This window comes from Puma concolor, chromosome C1 (assembly GCF_028749965.1).
Source record: "Puma concolor isolate L17-30 chromosome C1, mPumCon1.1.hap2, whole genome shotgun sequence".
NCBI classification, from domain to species: Eukaryota; Metazoa; Chordata; class Mammalia; order Carnivora; family Felidae; genus Puma; species Puma concolor.
In genome coordinates this window covers 163,366,093-163,379,727 of record NC_141674.1, presented here as the reverse complement: position 1 = coordinate 163,379,727, position 13,635 = coordinate 163,366,093, and the positions used below count along the sequence as shown (strand labels likewise).

At 33.5% G+C, this 13,635-nt stretch overlaps 1 protein-coding gene across 1 annotated transcript in view; it reads left to right on the top strand.

The window, feature by feature from the left end:
• SP3 (Sp3 transcription factor) overlaps window positions 1–13,073 on the top strand; it is a 60,171-nt gene extending 47,098 nt beyond the window's left edge. Inside the window, exons 5-7 of the mRNA XM_086718923.1 lie at window positions 3,017–3,209; window positions 8,636–8,832; window positions 11,308–13,073. Coding sequence (XP_086575049.1) covers window positions 3,017–3,209; window positions 8,636–8,832; window positions 11,308–11,624 — 707 coding nt within the window. The 3' untranslated portion in view covers window positions 11,625–13,073. The remainder of the gene's footprint in view (window positions 1–3,016; window positions 3,210–8,635; window positions 8,833–11,307) is intronic.
• The last annotated feature ends 562 nt before the right edge of the window (window positions 13,074–13,635 follow it).

Sequence of the window (13,635 nt, the reverse complement as noted above, 5' to 3'; positions counted from 1 at the left end):
TGGATTAGCAAAAGAGGAAGATGAGAGGCTGGCAATGGACTGACAGGACTCAGCTAGAGTTGATAGTCCGAAAAATTAGGTGACTTGTAATGCTGTCAACTAAAGGAGAAGGTTGGTTGGTGGACAAGATGGGTTCAATTTACATGTGAAGTTTTTTTGCTTGTGCTGTATTCAGATTCAGTAAGAAAGGACACTAAATTGTGAGTATTTATGTCCATGACACAATGTTTAAACAATTTTGTAGGTTCCAGTAAGAGAACTAGCAATGGGGGGCAGGAACGTGCTATATAATATCTTCATTCCCTCAGTCAAGTTGCATTTCATTCTTGCCCTCTCTCATCAATTGCTTTTTTTTCTTCTCTTTGGTGTCTTCAAGTCTTCTGTCTCTCTAGACTGCTTTATCCATCCTTGGTATTAGTATTTTGTCCTCCTTTTTACCTGCTGCCTCATCACAAATAATGTAAGATGAGCAGCTTTAAAAACATCTGATAAACTGCCTCATGTGTGGACTTCAAACTTACTCTACTCTGGATATGTGGTATCCATGTACTGTGTCTTTTCTTTAACTTACAAAGCTAGTATTATGCAATATTTGTGCAAGTACTTACGTATCTGGTCATAGTGATACAGATGGACATCAGATTATAAAGGAACAGAAGTCAATACACATTTATGTTTTGTATTTGGAGGAATTTTATATATAGTGTAATTCTTCATCTTTTCACTGAGCAAATAGAAACCAATTTTCCTTCCATTTCTAGCCATCGAATTCTCTCTGCATCTGGAGTCTAGCATTGTTCACAGCACATAGCAGCTAATTACTTATGGGATGAACAGATGTGCTTGTAGAGGGAGTTGTGGCTGTGCTCCATCAGCTGAACTTGTAGGTTCTATGGGTCATCATCCCCTCCTCACTTTTTAGGGGTTTCAAAATCCTGTATTTTCAACCAGTCTCTCTGTAATAGATCTTTCTCATAAGCATTTAAACATGTTCAAGTTTTTTGTGTCTTTAAAAATAAAACAAAACACTCCCTCCCCTTAATTCTCCTCTTTGGTCCTCTCAAGCTTCTATTGCCATATTTTTGTCTCTCTCTCAAACCAGACTTCTTGAAGAACTTATCTGTACTTGTTATTAAACACATTCGCACTTCTTGCCCACTTTCTTAGTTTCTTTCTTAACTTATTTGCAGTATTTGATGTTGACCACTTCCTTTCTTCCTTGAAACACATTCTTTCATTGATGTAGCACATTTTCCTGGATACTAATTTCCTTTGCAGGTTCCTCCTCTTTTGCCTGTTCCCTAAATGTTTGTATTCCTCACTGGCTACTTTCTTTTCTCATCCTCTTTATAGTCATGGAGTGATCTAACCTACTTCTTTGGAAAGACTCCCATCACTGTATATATACCGATAATTTCTGTATCTCCAGCACTTGCCTCTATTTTGAGCTCCAAAGGTATAGGTCCTGCTTCTGTACTTGTTCAGACTCCATGGTCTTGAACCTTGAACTCATTAACTGTCCTTCTTTAATTCTACTTGGTCTTTCTCCAGTATTTCCTATTTTGGTGAATGGCACTGCTCTCTACCCTGTTGCCCATGCCATGCTTCCCTTTCTTCCTACTCCCCCCCCCCCCCCCCCGATACTTTGTTGTGGTTATCCTGATAAAATAAACTAGTTTTACACTGTTTGAGGTGTTTTTCTTGGTTGTTGGTTATACATTCTAGTTTTCATTAGTTTAAATTCAGCAGTTACAAGACACATTTGATTTTTTTAAAGCTATTTTTGCCCCAATTATTAGTGACTAATTTGGATTTAAAATAATAATTTTCCATTAAGATTTTTGGTTTACTACATAAATCAGAATAAAAATCTGTGAGAATTTGCTTTACCGAAGATGGTTATATTCAGTGTTTGTTTTAAATCCTGTATTGTTTCTTTAAAAAAGTTTTCTGAGATGAAAAACCTCTTCGTTTTCATGTAGAAAATGATGTTGTATCATTATCGATATAAAGATGTTTGGCTCTGCTGAGAAAATGACACAGCTTCCTGCCATGTCCATTCTTCCTTACCATTGCCTCCTCATTTTGTTTCCCAATCTGGTTTGTAATAAAACTCCTTGAAAATAGAAACTGTCTCTCATATTTCTGTCTCCTTCCATAGTGACATCGTGGCCATTATAGATATTTTAGTAATGATGACTTAATTTAAAGGTTAGATTTGTGAGTAACAGTTTCAAGTGAATGATCCCTTCTTTTGCATTCACATAGTACCTATTGATAGGAACGATTGATATAGGCTGTGAAGGGTTTTAGAATTTGCTCCAATCTGAATTGACTGTTGGATTTATTGATAAGCTGAACGAGTATATAATTGAAGTTTCAGATTGCTTGTGATTTAGCCTTCGCTTGCTTAAAAAAAAATGTCTTTTTCTTCCTTCCTTCCTTCCTTCCTTCCTTCCTTCCTTCCTTCCTTCCTTCCTTTCTAATTTACATCCAAGTTAGTTAGCATATGTAGTGCAATAATCATTTCAGCAGTAGATTCCAGTGATTCATCCCCTGTGTATAACACCTAGTACTACAAGTGCCCTCCTTTTAATGCCCCTTACCCATTTAACCCATCCCCCCACCCACAGCCCCTACGGCAACCCTGTTTGTTCCCTGTATTTAAGAGTCTCTTATGTTTTGTCCCCCACCCTGTTTTTACATTATCTTTGCTTCCCTTCCCTTATGTTCATCTGTTTTGTATCTTAAATTCCACATATGAAAATTACTTTTCTTAATAAATCTTTTAAAAAGCAAGCTCTCATGCTGGCTTTATTCTCTTTTTGGCTGAATTCTTTGATATTTAGAGTAAGATAGAAATGAGAACCAATGATTATGTTTAGGACCAATGGTTATGTTCCATAGACATGATTTTTGACTTTTACATAGTATTCACTTTACCTTAGAGAGGCTCACATCTCATGCTTTTTGGGCCAGTGGGCTGCTTCTCATCTGTATTTGCTTTTTTCTTTAGATATTAGGATCAAGGAAGAAGAACCTGATCCTGAAGAGTGGCAGCTCAGTGGTGATTCTACATTGAATACCAATGATCTAACACACTTAAGAGTGCAGGTGGTAGATGAAGAAGGGGACCAACAACATCAAGAAGGAAAAAGACTTCGAAGGGTAGCTTGCACCTGTCCCAACTGTAAAGAAGGTGGTGGGAGGTATGCACATATGAAACATACTCTTTTTTTTTAACACTGCTAATATCATCACCCTAATTTTTGAAATACTGCATGCGGTATCACTTAATTATGGGAAATTTCTCATTACATGATCATTTTGTGTGTATGTCTGTATGAGTGTGGCAGAAAAAGTTAGGGGACAAAATATGTAAGATAGAATTTTCAGATCGAAGTGCCTTTTTTAAAACTAAAGTTACTTAATTTGCCTTAAAAAGAAATGTAACAGATGCCATTTAACAGGCCCATATGAGAAATTAGCCTATTTGCAAACCAGCAATGAGATTTGCCTAAATACAGATAAAGAGTTGATTTTTAGCTTGAGAATAGCAGTTATATAAAAATAAGTTCAGAAATAGTTGATAAGCATAAACATTTTCTATTTTCAACAGAAATGAATAATAAGCCTTAATGATGGAATTTTTTAAGAAAGTGGAACTGTAGTATTTTAATTCTGTACTTTAAAAAAATAAATGTTAAGACAGAATAACATGACAGGAAAAACTCAAAACAGATCACTGATTATATTAAATGTGGATGGATTAAGCTTAATAATTAAGACCTTGAAACTCAGATTGTATTTTAAAAACAAAATCCAGCCTTACGTTAATTATAGGGAGCATCTCAGATAAATTGGCACAGGAATGTTGAAGGGGTGGAAAAAGATTTATTAGGCAAATGTTAACAAGAAAACTTGGATAGCAGTGTTACTGTCAGACAACGAAGGATCAGGGTGAAAATCATCACATGGTTAAATAGGGGTAGGTTTCTTAATAATACGAAGTTTTCACCAAAGGAGATGTAATAGTTACGATACTTTCCCCCCATAACATTGAAATATATAGAGAGCAGAAACTGATACGACTCTTAATGACATACTAATCAAATCCCTAGTCATAGTGAAAAGCCTTAACACATCTCTCTCAGAAATATGCCATAAATAGACAAAATATACTATTAACACAGTTAATGAGCTTAAGCTAATAGAAATAGAGTCTATCTGCCTTCGAGTTGGTGTCATTAGTTGATTTGTACATTGGCCAGCCCATTCACAATGATGGTAACAGTGACTAATAACTGCTAACATTGAGGGCTTACTGAGTTTTAGATGTTAGAAAGTCTTATAAATGAGGCACAGAGAGGTTGAATGATTCTTAAGAGCAACATGCAACTGGGATTTGGACCCAGTTTCTTACTCCAGAGCATTAACCACTAAACTGTACTTACTACCTCTTGAGTGGATTTGCTTCTATATCAGATCCTTAGGTATTTTTATTTACTGGGTAATTATTTGTTTGAAATATTATTTATTCTTTGACATGTTTTGGCCAATTTAAATAAGTTTGGTTAGACAATAACTTTTCTGAAATTTACTCTGCTTTTTAGAGGAACTTTAAAGATAAATTTGTTCGTGAAAGTCCAATCTAATTGAGGGTCAAGATCTGGCCTATATTTTACTTAACGCATTTTCTTGAAAATGAACTTCCTTTAGATTTGTATTTATTAAACTAGTATGTGCTCATAAAAATTCAGAAATCTAGAAGAATATTAAAACAATACCAAACTTCTACCCCATGTCAGGATAACCATTATAACATTTTTGTATATAGCCTTTCAGACTTTACGTATCTTTTAAAGTGGAATCATTCTCACTGTTTACATGTCTGCTCTTATTTTGACAATTTTTGTGACCATATTTCCAAGTCTGTATAGAGTCTACATCAAGTTTTTAATGGCTGTTAATACTGTTGTATGGATGCATAAGAATTTAACATCTTTTTTGAGAGTTTATTGCTGTCATTCTAATCTTACACATACATTTTTGCACCTTTGTCTGATTACTTCATCACTGTAAGTTGGCAGAAGTGAAATTGTTGGATCGAAGGGAATTGTCTGCTTTTCTATCTGTTTCAAGTTAGACTCCTACCAGTGGTGTATGAAAGTATCTGCTTTCCCACACCCTTGCCAACAATGGATTTCATCATTTTTTTAATACCTTTTAAAGTCTGGTATGAAGAATAATTCCTCATTATTATTTCATTTAGTATATTTTTTGTTACATTGTGAGATTGAACATTTTTTGGTGTGTTATTTTACCATTTTAAGATTTCTTTTGTGAATTGTCTTTTGTGAATCTGTTAATTCGTGTGTTTAACCGTCATATGTGCAGATATTTTTTCCTAGTTTTACATTGCCTTTCAACTTTGTCAGTAGTTTGTATAATGCATTGTTATACAAGTAAAAGAAGAGTTCCACCACTTAAAACTTTGCAAACTTTGTTTTATGCACAAAAGTTTTAGTGAATCAGTCTTTATGAAATACCTTAAAAAAAAAGACTTATTTTTTCTAGAACTTTTGTGAGTTCGTTTTTTAAAATTATTCTAAATAATCAAAATGGAAGCTCTTAAGAAAAAAAACTATGGTTTCTTAGAGCTCATTTGAACAAACTTCAACTGATATATACATGACAGGCAAAATTGTATCATTGATAGTTGTTGCATCTAATTAGTAGAAGCATAGCATACAGTAAATCCAGAGCATTCTAAAGGGTTCTGCAAAGGTGAGGTGGGCAGTACTTTAAAAATTTTAGAATATTGGCCTTTTTTCCCTCAGCTGTATTCTTAAAAATACACATATATCAAGTGGAATATTCAGAGAACAAAATTTTGTTTACCTTCTTGAGCAAGGTGTAAAATATAGTTAAATATTTAAAAATTGTATTCATCTGGGCATTTAACCAATACTTATTAAGCAGAACCAGCCCTCAGAAACTTTTTACTCTAGTGGAAGAGGCAGGTAATTTTAATAAAGTAGAATAAATTCTAAAAGCATTATTGTTATGTGGGGTTTGTGTGGATTAAACATCAGTCCATATTTTAAAAATTAAGTTATTTTGCAAAATCTGTCAGCAATTTCAGTTGGTGTCTCATTTCTTCCATTCCAAGCAAAAGAAAGTACTTGATTTACTTCACTTTTCTTAATTCCCATACTGAGAATTCAGCATTATTTATTGTGTCACTCTGTCTTGGCATTGTTAAACTATTGAGAACAAGTTTAGGCAATTAGGAATAGAAACTCAAAGTTGTTTGTTTTTTCTAGATGGTATAGGTGTTAGTGGTTTGATTACATAAATCAAGAAGAAAACTTACGACTAAATCTTCTATTATTACCTTTATATTTATTTGTTGAGAAAGTTCTTTTCCTTCACATCACGTGTCATAAATCCATATCTAACATATCTAGATCTTATCTTGAATAAAATTTCCTTTTTAAATAGAAATTTGGACCCGGGTGTTAGGCTTTTCCCTTAAATTAGATATATTTGTGTGCATCCTGTCCCCATCTCCCCCCCCCCCCCCCCCCCAGATGCCTGTCCCATTTTCAAATAGTATTTCTCATTTTCTTATAATTCAGTTGAAAATACCTCTCCCGGGCTCTTTGGTTCTTTGAGAACCCAGATTTGTTGCTGTAATTTGTTACAATCTTGTGCTTTGTTAGTGCTCTCAAGCTAAATTTTGCTTAGTTAGTAAAGTATTTAGCACTTTTGAGTTTATAAAAGCACATGGATTCACCTGAGTGGTACACTTAGCATAGAGGCAAGAAGTCATGAGTACAAGAGTGAACTGAATTGGGTTCTCTGTGAAATTGCTATGGTGAACACAATATGTGAAATTGGTTTTTACACCAATAACCACAAACATTACTCTTTTTTCTTAGGGCTGTGTAAGAATAAAATAAATTTTAAAAACTAAATTAAATGAAATATTGGCTTTGGTTAATACTTTGGCATTGCAGGTGAGCCAGAAAAACCTGTTTCACTCAACTCAGCTCTTGGAAGAGAGTTATAGAAATTGGGGGTGGACTGGAGCAGAAACTAGAATTGTGTTAGATTATGACGTCCTTGCCCTTAAGACAACAGCATGACTCCTCCTTGTCTTTACTTATGCTATTCCTCTGCCTGGAATGCCTTCCCTTCTTTCTATCTAAATCCTACCCACCTCTTCCACGAAGCCTTCTCTAACTACTGGAGCCCACATTGATGTCTCCCTGTTCAGAACACCTATGGCATCTAACAGCCAGCACTGCACCGTTTAGCACTGTTTGTCCTATGGCAATTTCACATGCTACTGAGTGTGAGTACATTAAAATATAAATGTGGGGAAATATGCATTTTTCCAGTAAAAATTGAAAAACGCTAGGTATAATATATAAAGGAGGATTTTCAGGCTTATGGACAGTTTACAGGCTATATACCTAGACTGTGAGATTGGGGGAGGAGGGGAAGTCGGGGCGGGGGGTCTTAAATGTACCTTTTTTAAATCTCCGAAACATTGCAGAGTTTATATGATTTTGACAGTCTAAAGTGTCGTGTTTTTTATAAACTCATTTATTTTTATTTAGTAACCAGCCCAATTTTTTTTTTTTTTTTTTTTTAAAGCTTGGGAAATAACACTTTCTATAGTGTTTAATACTATTTGAATATCAGTTCTGGAATCAAAAAAGTTTTCTTCTTGCTTAGGCTAAAATACGTGTGTTCATTCATCTAAGCACATATCTCCCAAACCCTGTTCTTGGTATCAAATACTGAAATGTAACAAATGTCAAATTTTATGCTGTGGAGAAACTGTATTTTATTATATCTCTGATGTGTAATTTGGGGTATCTTTGCATGGTTAATATGAAAGGAATTTTAACTATAAAGATAATTTTGATTTATATTTATTTTCTGTAGTGCTAAGGGAGCTATGACAGTAGCTTTGTCTAGATTTTTTTTTTTTTTTTACGATTTTCTCCCAAGTCTCCGTGTATATTCAGGGTGTGGCTATACAAATAAAGGAATAAATATGCTTAAGTCATGTTAATTTAAAGTCTGCTTAAGGTGCCTATCGTTTTTATTGTACCTGTGATTGGTTATGTAGTCATTTCTTGGTTTATTTAATTTTTAAATTAGCTGACATTGTGACTTTGAAGAGACTATTTAGTTTCTTATACCACTAGGACATGGATTGGGCCTATGCATTGAATTTGTGAATGGTTCTGACAGAATACTTAAGTAGCTTTATTTGTACAATCTGTCTTTATGAAATGTCCTTTTAAATTATATAATTCTTGAATATGTTTACATTTGGACAGCAATCACATTAAATCTGAAGTAAAATTAATAATGTGATATTACATGTTTGAGATGTATATATATATATGTATATATATATGTATATATATATATACATACACACACACACACACACATTTTTTTAAATTTAAATTGATCTTAAATGGTCTTGGTTTCTGATTGACCTCATGGCGTTAACGTCTTCGATTTGAAATTCAGCTTGGGAATATAGAAGTAGTAATGTTTACTTGAATATTTCCATAGAAGTATATATTATTCTCTGTGTGTTTTTTAGAGGTACCAATCTTGGAAAAAAGAAGCAACACATTTGTCATATACCAGGATGTGGTAAAGTCTATGGGAAGACCTCACATCTGAGAGCTCATCTGCGTTGGCATTCTGGGGAGCGTCCTTTTGTTTGTAACTGGATGTTCTGTGGTAAAAGATTTACTCGAAGTGATGAATTACAGAGGCACAGAAGAACACATACAGGTTACTAATATTTACTTTTAACTGAAAAAAAAAATGACTTATAGGGCTACATAGTATCTTGAAGTTTCCCCCCTCTCCCCACATCTTACTGATCTGAATCTTTTAAAATATAACTAGTTACATTCAATTTTTATCTTCAGTAATACCAATTTAAGAACAGTAATTCCAAATAAGCCAATATGGTTTATCTTGTAAAATAACATTTTATTTTATGCAGACTTTGGTTAGCTTTTTTTTTTTTTTATATAGTTAGCTTTTTTTGTTTTGCTGTAACGTTGTTTAATGTCTTAAGCCACATTTATGCAATTCTTGTTTATTATGTTAACCTTTTAAATTAGTTGTGTGCTTTTACTCTTGATCTGTCTTTATTTTTCTTCAACATGCTAAAGAATAATTCTTTTTTTTTTCTGATAAATTGAAGTATTTTACCTTTTCTCGTTTTAGTATCTGTGAGGTAAGCAAAAAACATTTCAATGAGGAATAACCAGGGCATTATTGATGGAAGAACTCTTCTGTTTGATTGTTTTTCATGGTATTGTGGGGTTGTTACATGAAGTGAGCCTAGGAGTGACTCCAACTAAATCCTAATTTAATGTATCTTAGAGTTTTCTCCTGCTACCATATAATGGTCAAGGTGTTCATCAGTCTATGCTCAACTCTGAAGAATTGAAAAATATATATTTATAGTTACAATAAAGCTTAGAAGGAAGAAGCATGGTGAAATGAAAGTGTTGGTCCTAGATCTGGATTCAAATCCAGGTTCTCTGTTAGAGTAAGCAGATAAGCTCTCACTCTACTTTCATACCTTCTACATTGTCTTTAAATATATAAAATAACCTGTGAAGTATGTAGTAGTATATATATTACATGTGCTACTTATTTTCTGTCTTATTTGTCAGGTTAGACAGATGAGCTTAACCTGTTTCAAGTTGCAGCAAACAAAATAAGAAAATAGGTCAAGTATACTTAGAGACAGAGATCAGTGTTGCATGGGATAGTAAGACATTGTTGGGCAGTGGGCTGGGACCTTAAAGTGGCCTGGTAACAGAATTTTCCTCTGTGGAATTTGATCAGGATATAAAAAGGAATAACATAAAAGGGGACAAAAAAGTCTGTGATCAAATAAATGTGAGAAACACTGAGTTAAACAGGGTTTAGTCCAGCTACCTTCAAGGCAACACCTCTTAGGACCATTAATTGAACATTAAGAAGACTGTGCATCTCTTAAGTTGGGAGATGTAGTATGTGTAGCATTTCCCAGCCTCCTTTGATTGTTGTGCCATTTTTCTGTGGAGCATCTCTCAGGATTAATTCCAAAAGAAATTTTGGGACATACCTTCCCAGAAGAATAGAATGATATGTGAATAGAAGAGGTGAGAGACCATTTGCCATGAGTGAAGGTGAGATTCTATATAGCACATTTCTGTTAAGTAGGATTGAGCTATGTTATGGAGGTCCTTTTAAGTTAGGCAGTAGAGAATCTATTTCATAATCTGCAAGTTATTCTTATATTTCCGTACCACTTAGTGTCATGGTGAAGTTTCACACTGATACGATTTGGTATTTAAGGAAGATTTGTCTGCCATTGACTGACTGGATAGGAGAGGGGGAATGACTTAGGGTGTCACTGCAGCATAGTTCAGGCGTGAGGTCTGATGAGGACCTACTTAAGGTGGAGGTGCTGAAATAAGAGATAGGTAAGAATTTTGAAGAGAATCACAAAATACAAGATTTGTTTACTACTTGATTTCTCTCTGGATTCCTTTTAGATTTGCCTTTTGCCTTTTCCTCCAGTAATTCTCTTTTGTAGTTGTCTTCAACATAATAGAAGTTCAGTCAGTCTTTTGTATTTAAAAAAGGATTTTATTCATACTGGGGAAATAAAGTTAGGCATCAGGGTCTTGAATTAACTATAACATCATGGTATATCAGGCTTGCTCTTGACTATTCCAGCTAAAATCACATCAGCTAGCCATCTCCATTATTCCTGGGATTATCAGTCTTATTGGAGCACAGGCTATGTTTTTGCTTTAATCTTAAGTACCCTGTGTAGTTCCTTGAATTCACATTTAAAAGGTTTAGTATCGTGGATACGACATGCTAATAATACCTTAAATATAGCTTAAAACAGTGTGCTCTTTGCAGATGGTCATTTTTTAGCTGTACGGTGTCTTCTAACAGATGTTTCAAAACAAACTATTGGCATAGCTGAGGTATTCAAATCGTATCCAGATATCAGTCTATAACTTTGAAGATCACTTTTCATTCAGAAGTAAAGAGGACAGATTTATTTTGAGGGAAGAGTACTCTATGTGAGAAATCTTGCAAGGACCGCTCACGAAACGAATACACTTTTAATGGAACTGAACTCTGCTTCTTGTCTCTGTCAGTGTTGGCTTATTTTCTTTCTCAGCAGATGATCAGTCTATTCATGTTGAATTTAAAAAACTAAGTAACCTAATTTCTTTTTAACAGGTGAGAAGAAATTTGTTTGTCCAGAATGTTCAAAACGCTTTATGAGAAGTGACCACCTTGCCAAACATATTAAAACACATCAGAATAAAAAAGGTATTCACTCTAGCAGTACAGTGCTGGCATCTGTGGAAGCTGCGCGAGACGATGCTTTGATTACTGCAGGAGGAACAACACTTATCCTTGCAAATATTCAACAAGGTTCTGTTTCAGGGATAGGAACTGTTAATACTTCCACCACCAGCAATCAGGATATCCTTACCAACACTGAAATACCTTTACAGCTTGTCACAGTTTCTGGAAACGAGACAATGGAGTAAATATTACACAAATACTTATTCATTGTGGTTATTTTTATACAGTAGTGAGAAGAATATTGTTCCTAAGTTCTTAGATATCTTTTTATTGATGTGCAAAAATTTTTGGATTGACAGTAACTTGGTTATACATGACACTGAAATGCCTTACTTTGTATGATATTCCATAGTATATTAAAAATGGTAAAATTGCATGGGTTTTGTAGGTACTTTTGGAATCTAGAAGAAATGAAATTTTACCAAGTTATATAAAGAGAAAATTGAATTTAACAATGCGAATGGTAGTCTAACCAAATGCATCAATCCTGTGTGGTTTAGTGTAAAAATGAGAACATGTTGGTATTTATCTATTGTAAGATAAAAAAAAGTTGGTGGGTGAAAGAAATCATGTTATGATAAAAAAATTTTTGTAATTTTCTTGATGACTGGAATTTTTATTATGCATAACTGACAAATCAAGTTTCCAAGCAAATGTTACATAGTGTAGGCTTTACTTAGCTTATCAATTTGTCATTTTGAAGCTAATTATTTTAATTAGGTTAACTATGTACAATATTTTAAGCATTACTCTTGTAAGATTTTGAAAACTACATTTTAACATGGAACTCTAGGGATAGTCACCTTTTAAAATCCTGTTGAAAAGCCATGTTTAAGATTTAATTTGCCAAAATAATGTCTTGTTAATATTCTTTCAATAACGAAGTTGGGCAATATAACCAATGTTTAAAAAAAAAGTTTAAAATGTATAGGTTGAGGCATTTGGGTGGTAAGAAAATGTTAAAGTGAATTATCCCTTTTCTTGAATATTGGAGGACCAAAAAAAATAAGGTGTATTGCGTCTTAGCAGTGATTTTTTTTTTTTTTTTTTTTTTTTTTTTTTAAAATCCAATCTTGTTTCCAAAAACCATATGTCTGCCAGGGCCTTAAAAGCCATCATGTAAATTACCAGTAAAGTATAACATATGCAAACATAAAATCACTTCCATAGTGACGATACTCCAACCATATGGATATTAGTCATAGAAAACTAGAGGTTTATGATATTTTTTTAAGTCTTTTTTTTTTTTTTTGTCTAGGTAGTCAGTCTGCACTTAAATATCAACCATTTTCCTTTTTTGCTTCTTCCCTTAAAATTTATATGTATCCAGTACATTTAATTGAGAAATGTATGTTTTTTATTATGCTGTATTTTCTTTTTATTTTTTAATTATTGTTTATATTTTCAATTATTAAAAAATGTACAAAATAAAGTTTCATTGCTGGTCTTGTAAGAGCTATACAATTTTCCTAAATGTATACCTATAACTGCAGCAGTTCACCTATTTCAAAATTTGGAATTCTGTTCATTTGTTATTCTTAAGACCACCTCAAACTTAAAGGCTACCTTATTGTACGTTTAAAGTGTATTATAACAGTGTGGTAGTTAATAAAACACTATTTTTTTTCTTTTGAGTTTGTTGTATTCCTATGCATTTAAAATATTTGCAGTGGTATGGGGTAAGAAAAATCTGTATGGTTCATTTTTCTTCACCTTTTGTTCACAGATTCTTGATCTCAGACAAATTATTGGGAGAAGGGATATTTACTTGAAAAGGGAGGAGTAGAGGCCCTAGCAGATGACTGATTTTCTCCTGAAAATGAGCTCATTAAATAAAACTTTTGAAAAAAAATCTTTTAATTCTAAGTCCACATTGATTCACATTAATTGTAATAATCCCATTTTGCAAACCTTGTTTTTATTTCCGCAGTTAAAGCAGTGCAGAATATTTTGATTTATTAAAAATGTGAGTTTACATGAAGATTCTTGAAAATGCTAATGTAAGACATACTTTGGTAACCGTGGCACGAGTTGAAAAAGTTATGTTTTGAGTTTGTGTAGGTCTAATCATGATAAGGGCAGAGTGAAAAGGAAAGGAAAAGTTAACATTATGACTGAATTTTGGATATTTTTAAATGAAAAATCCAGTTACTTTCCATGTGTTTACAGTGGGGGTGAAGATTAAGATTCCATTGT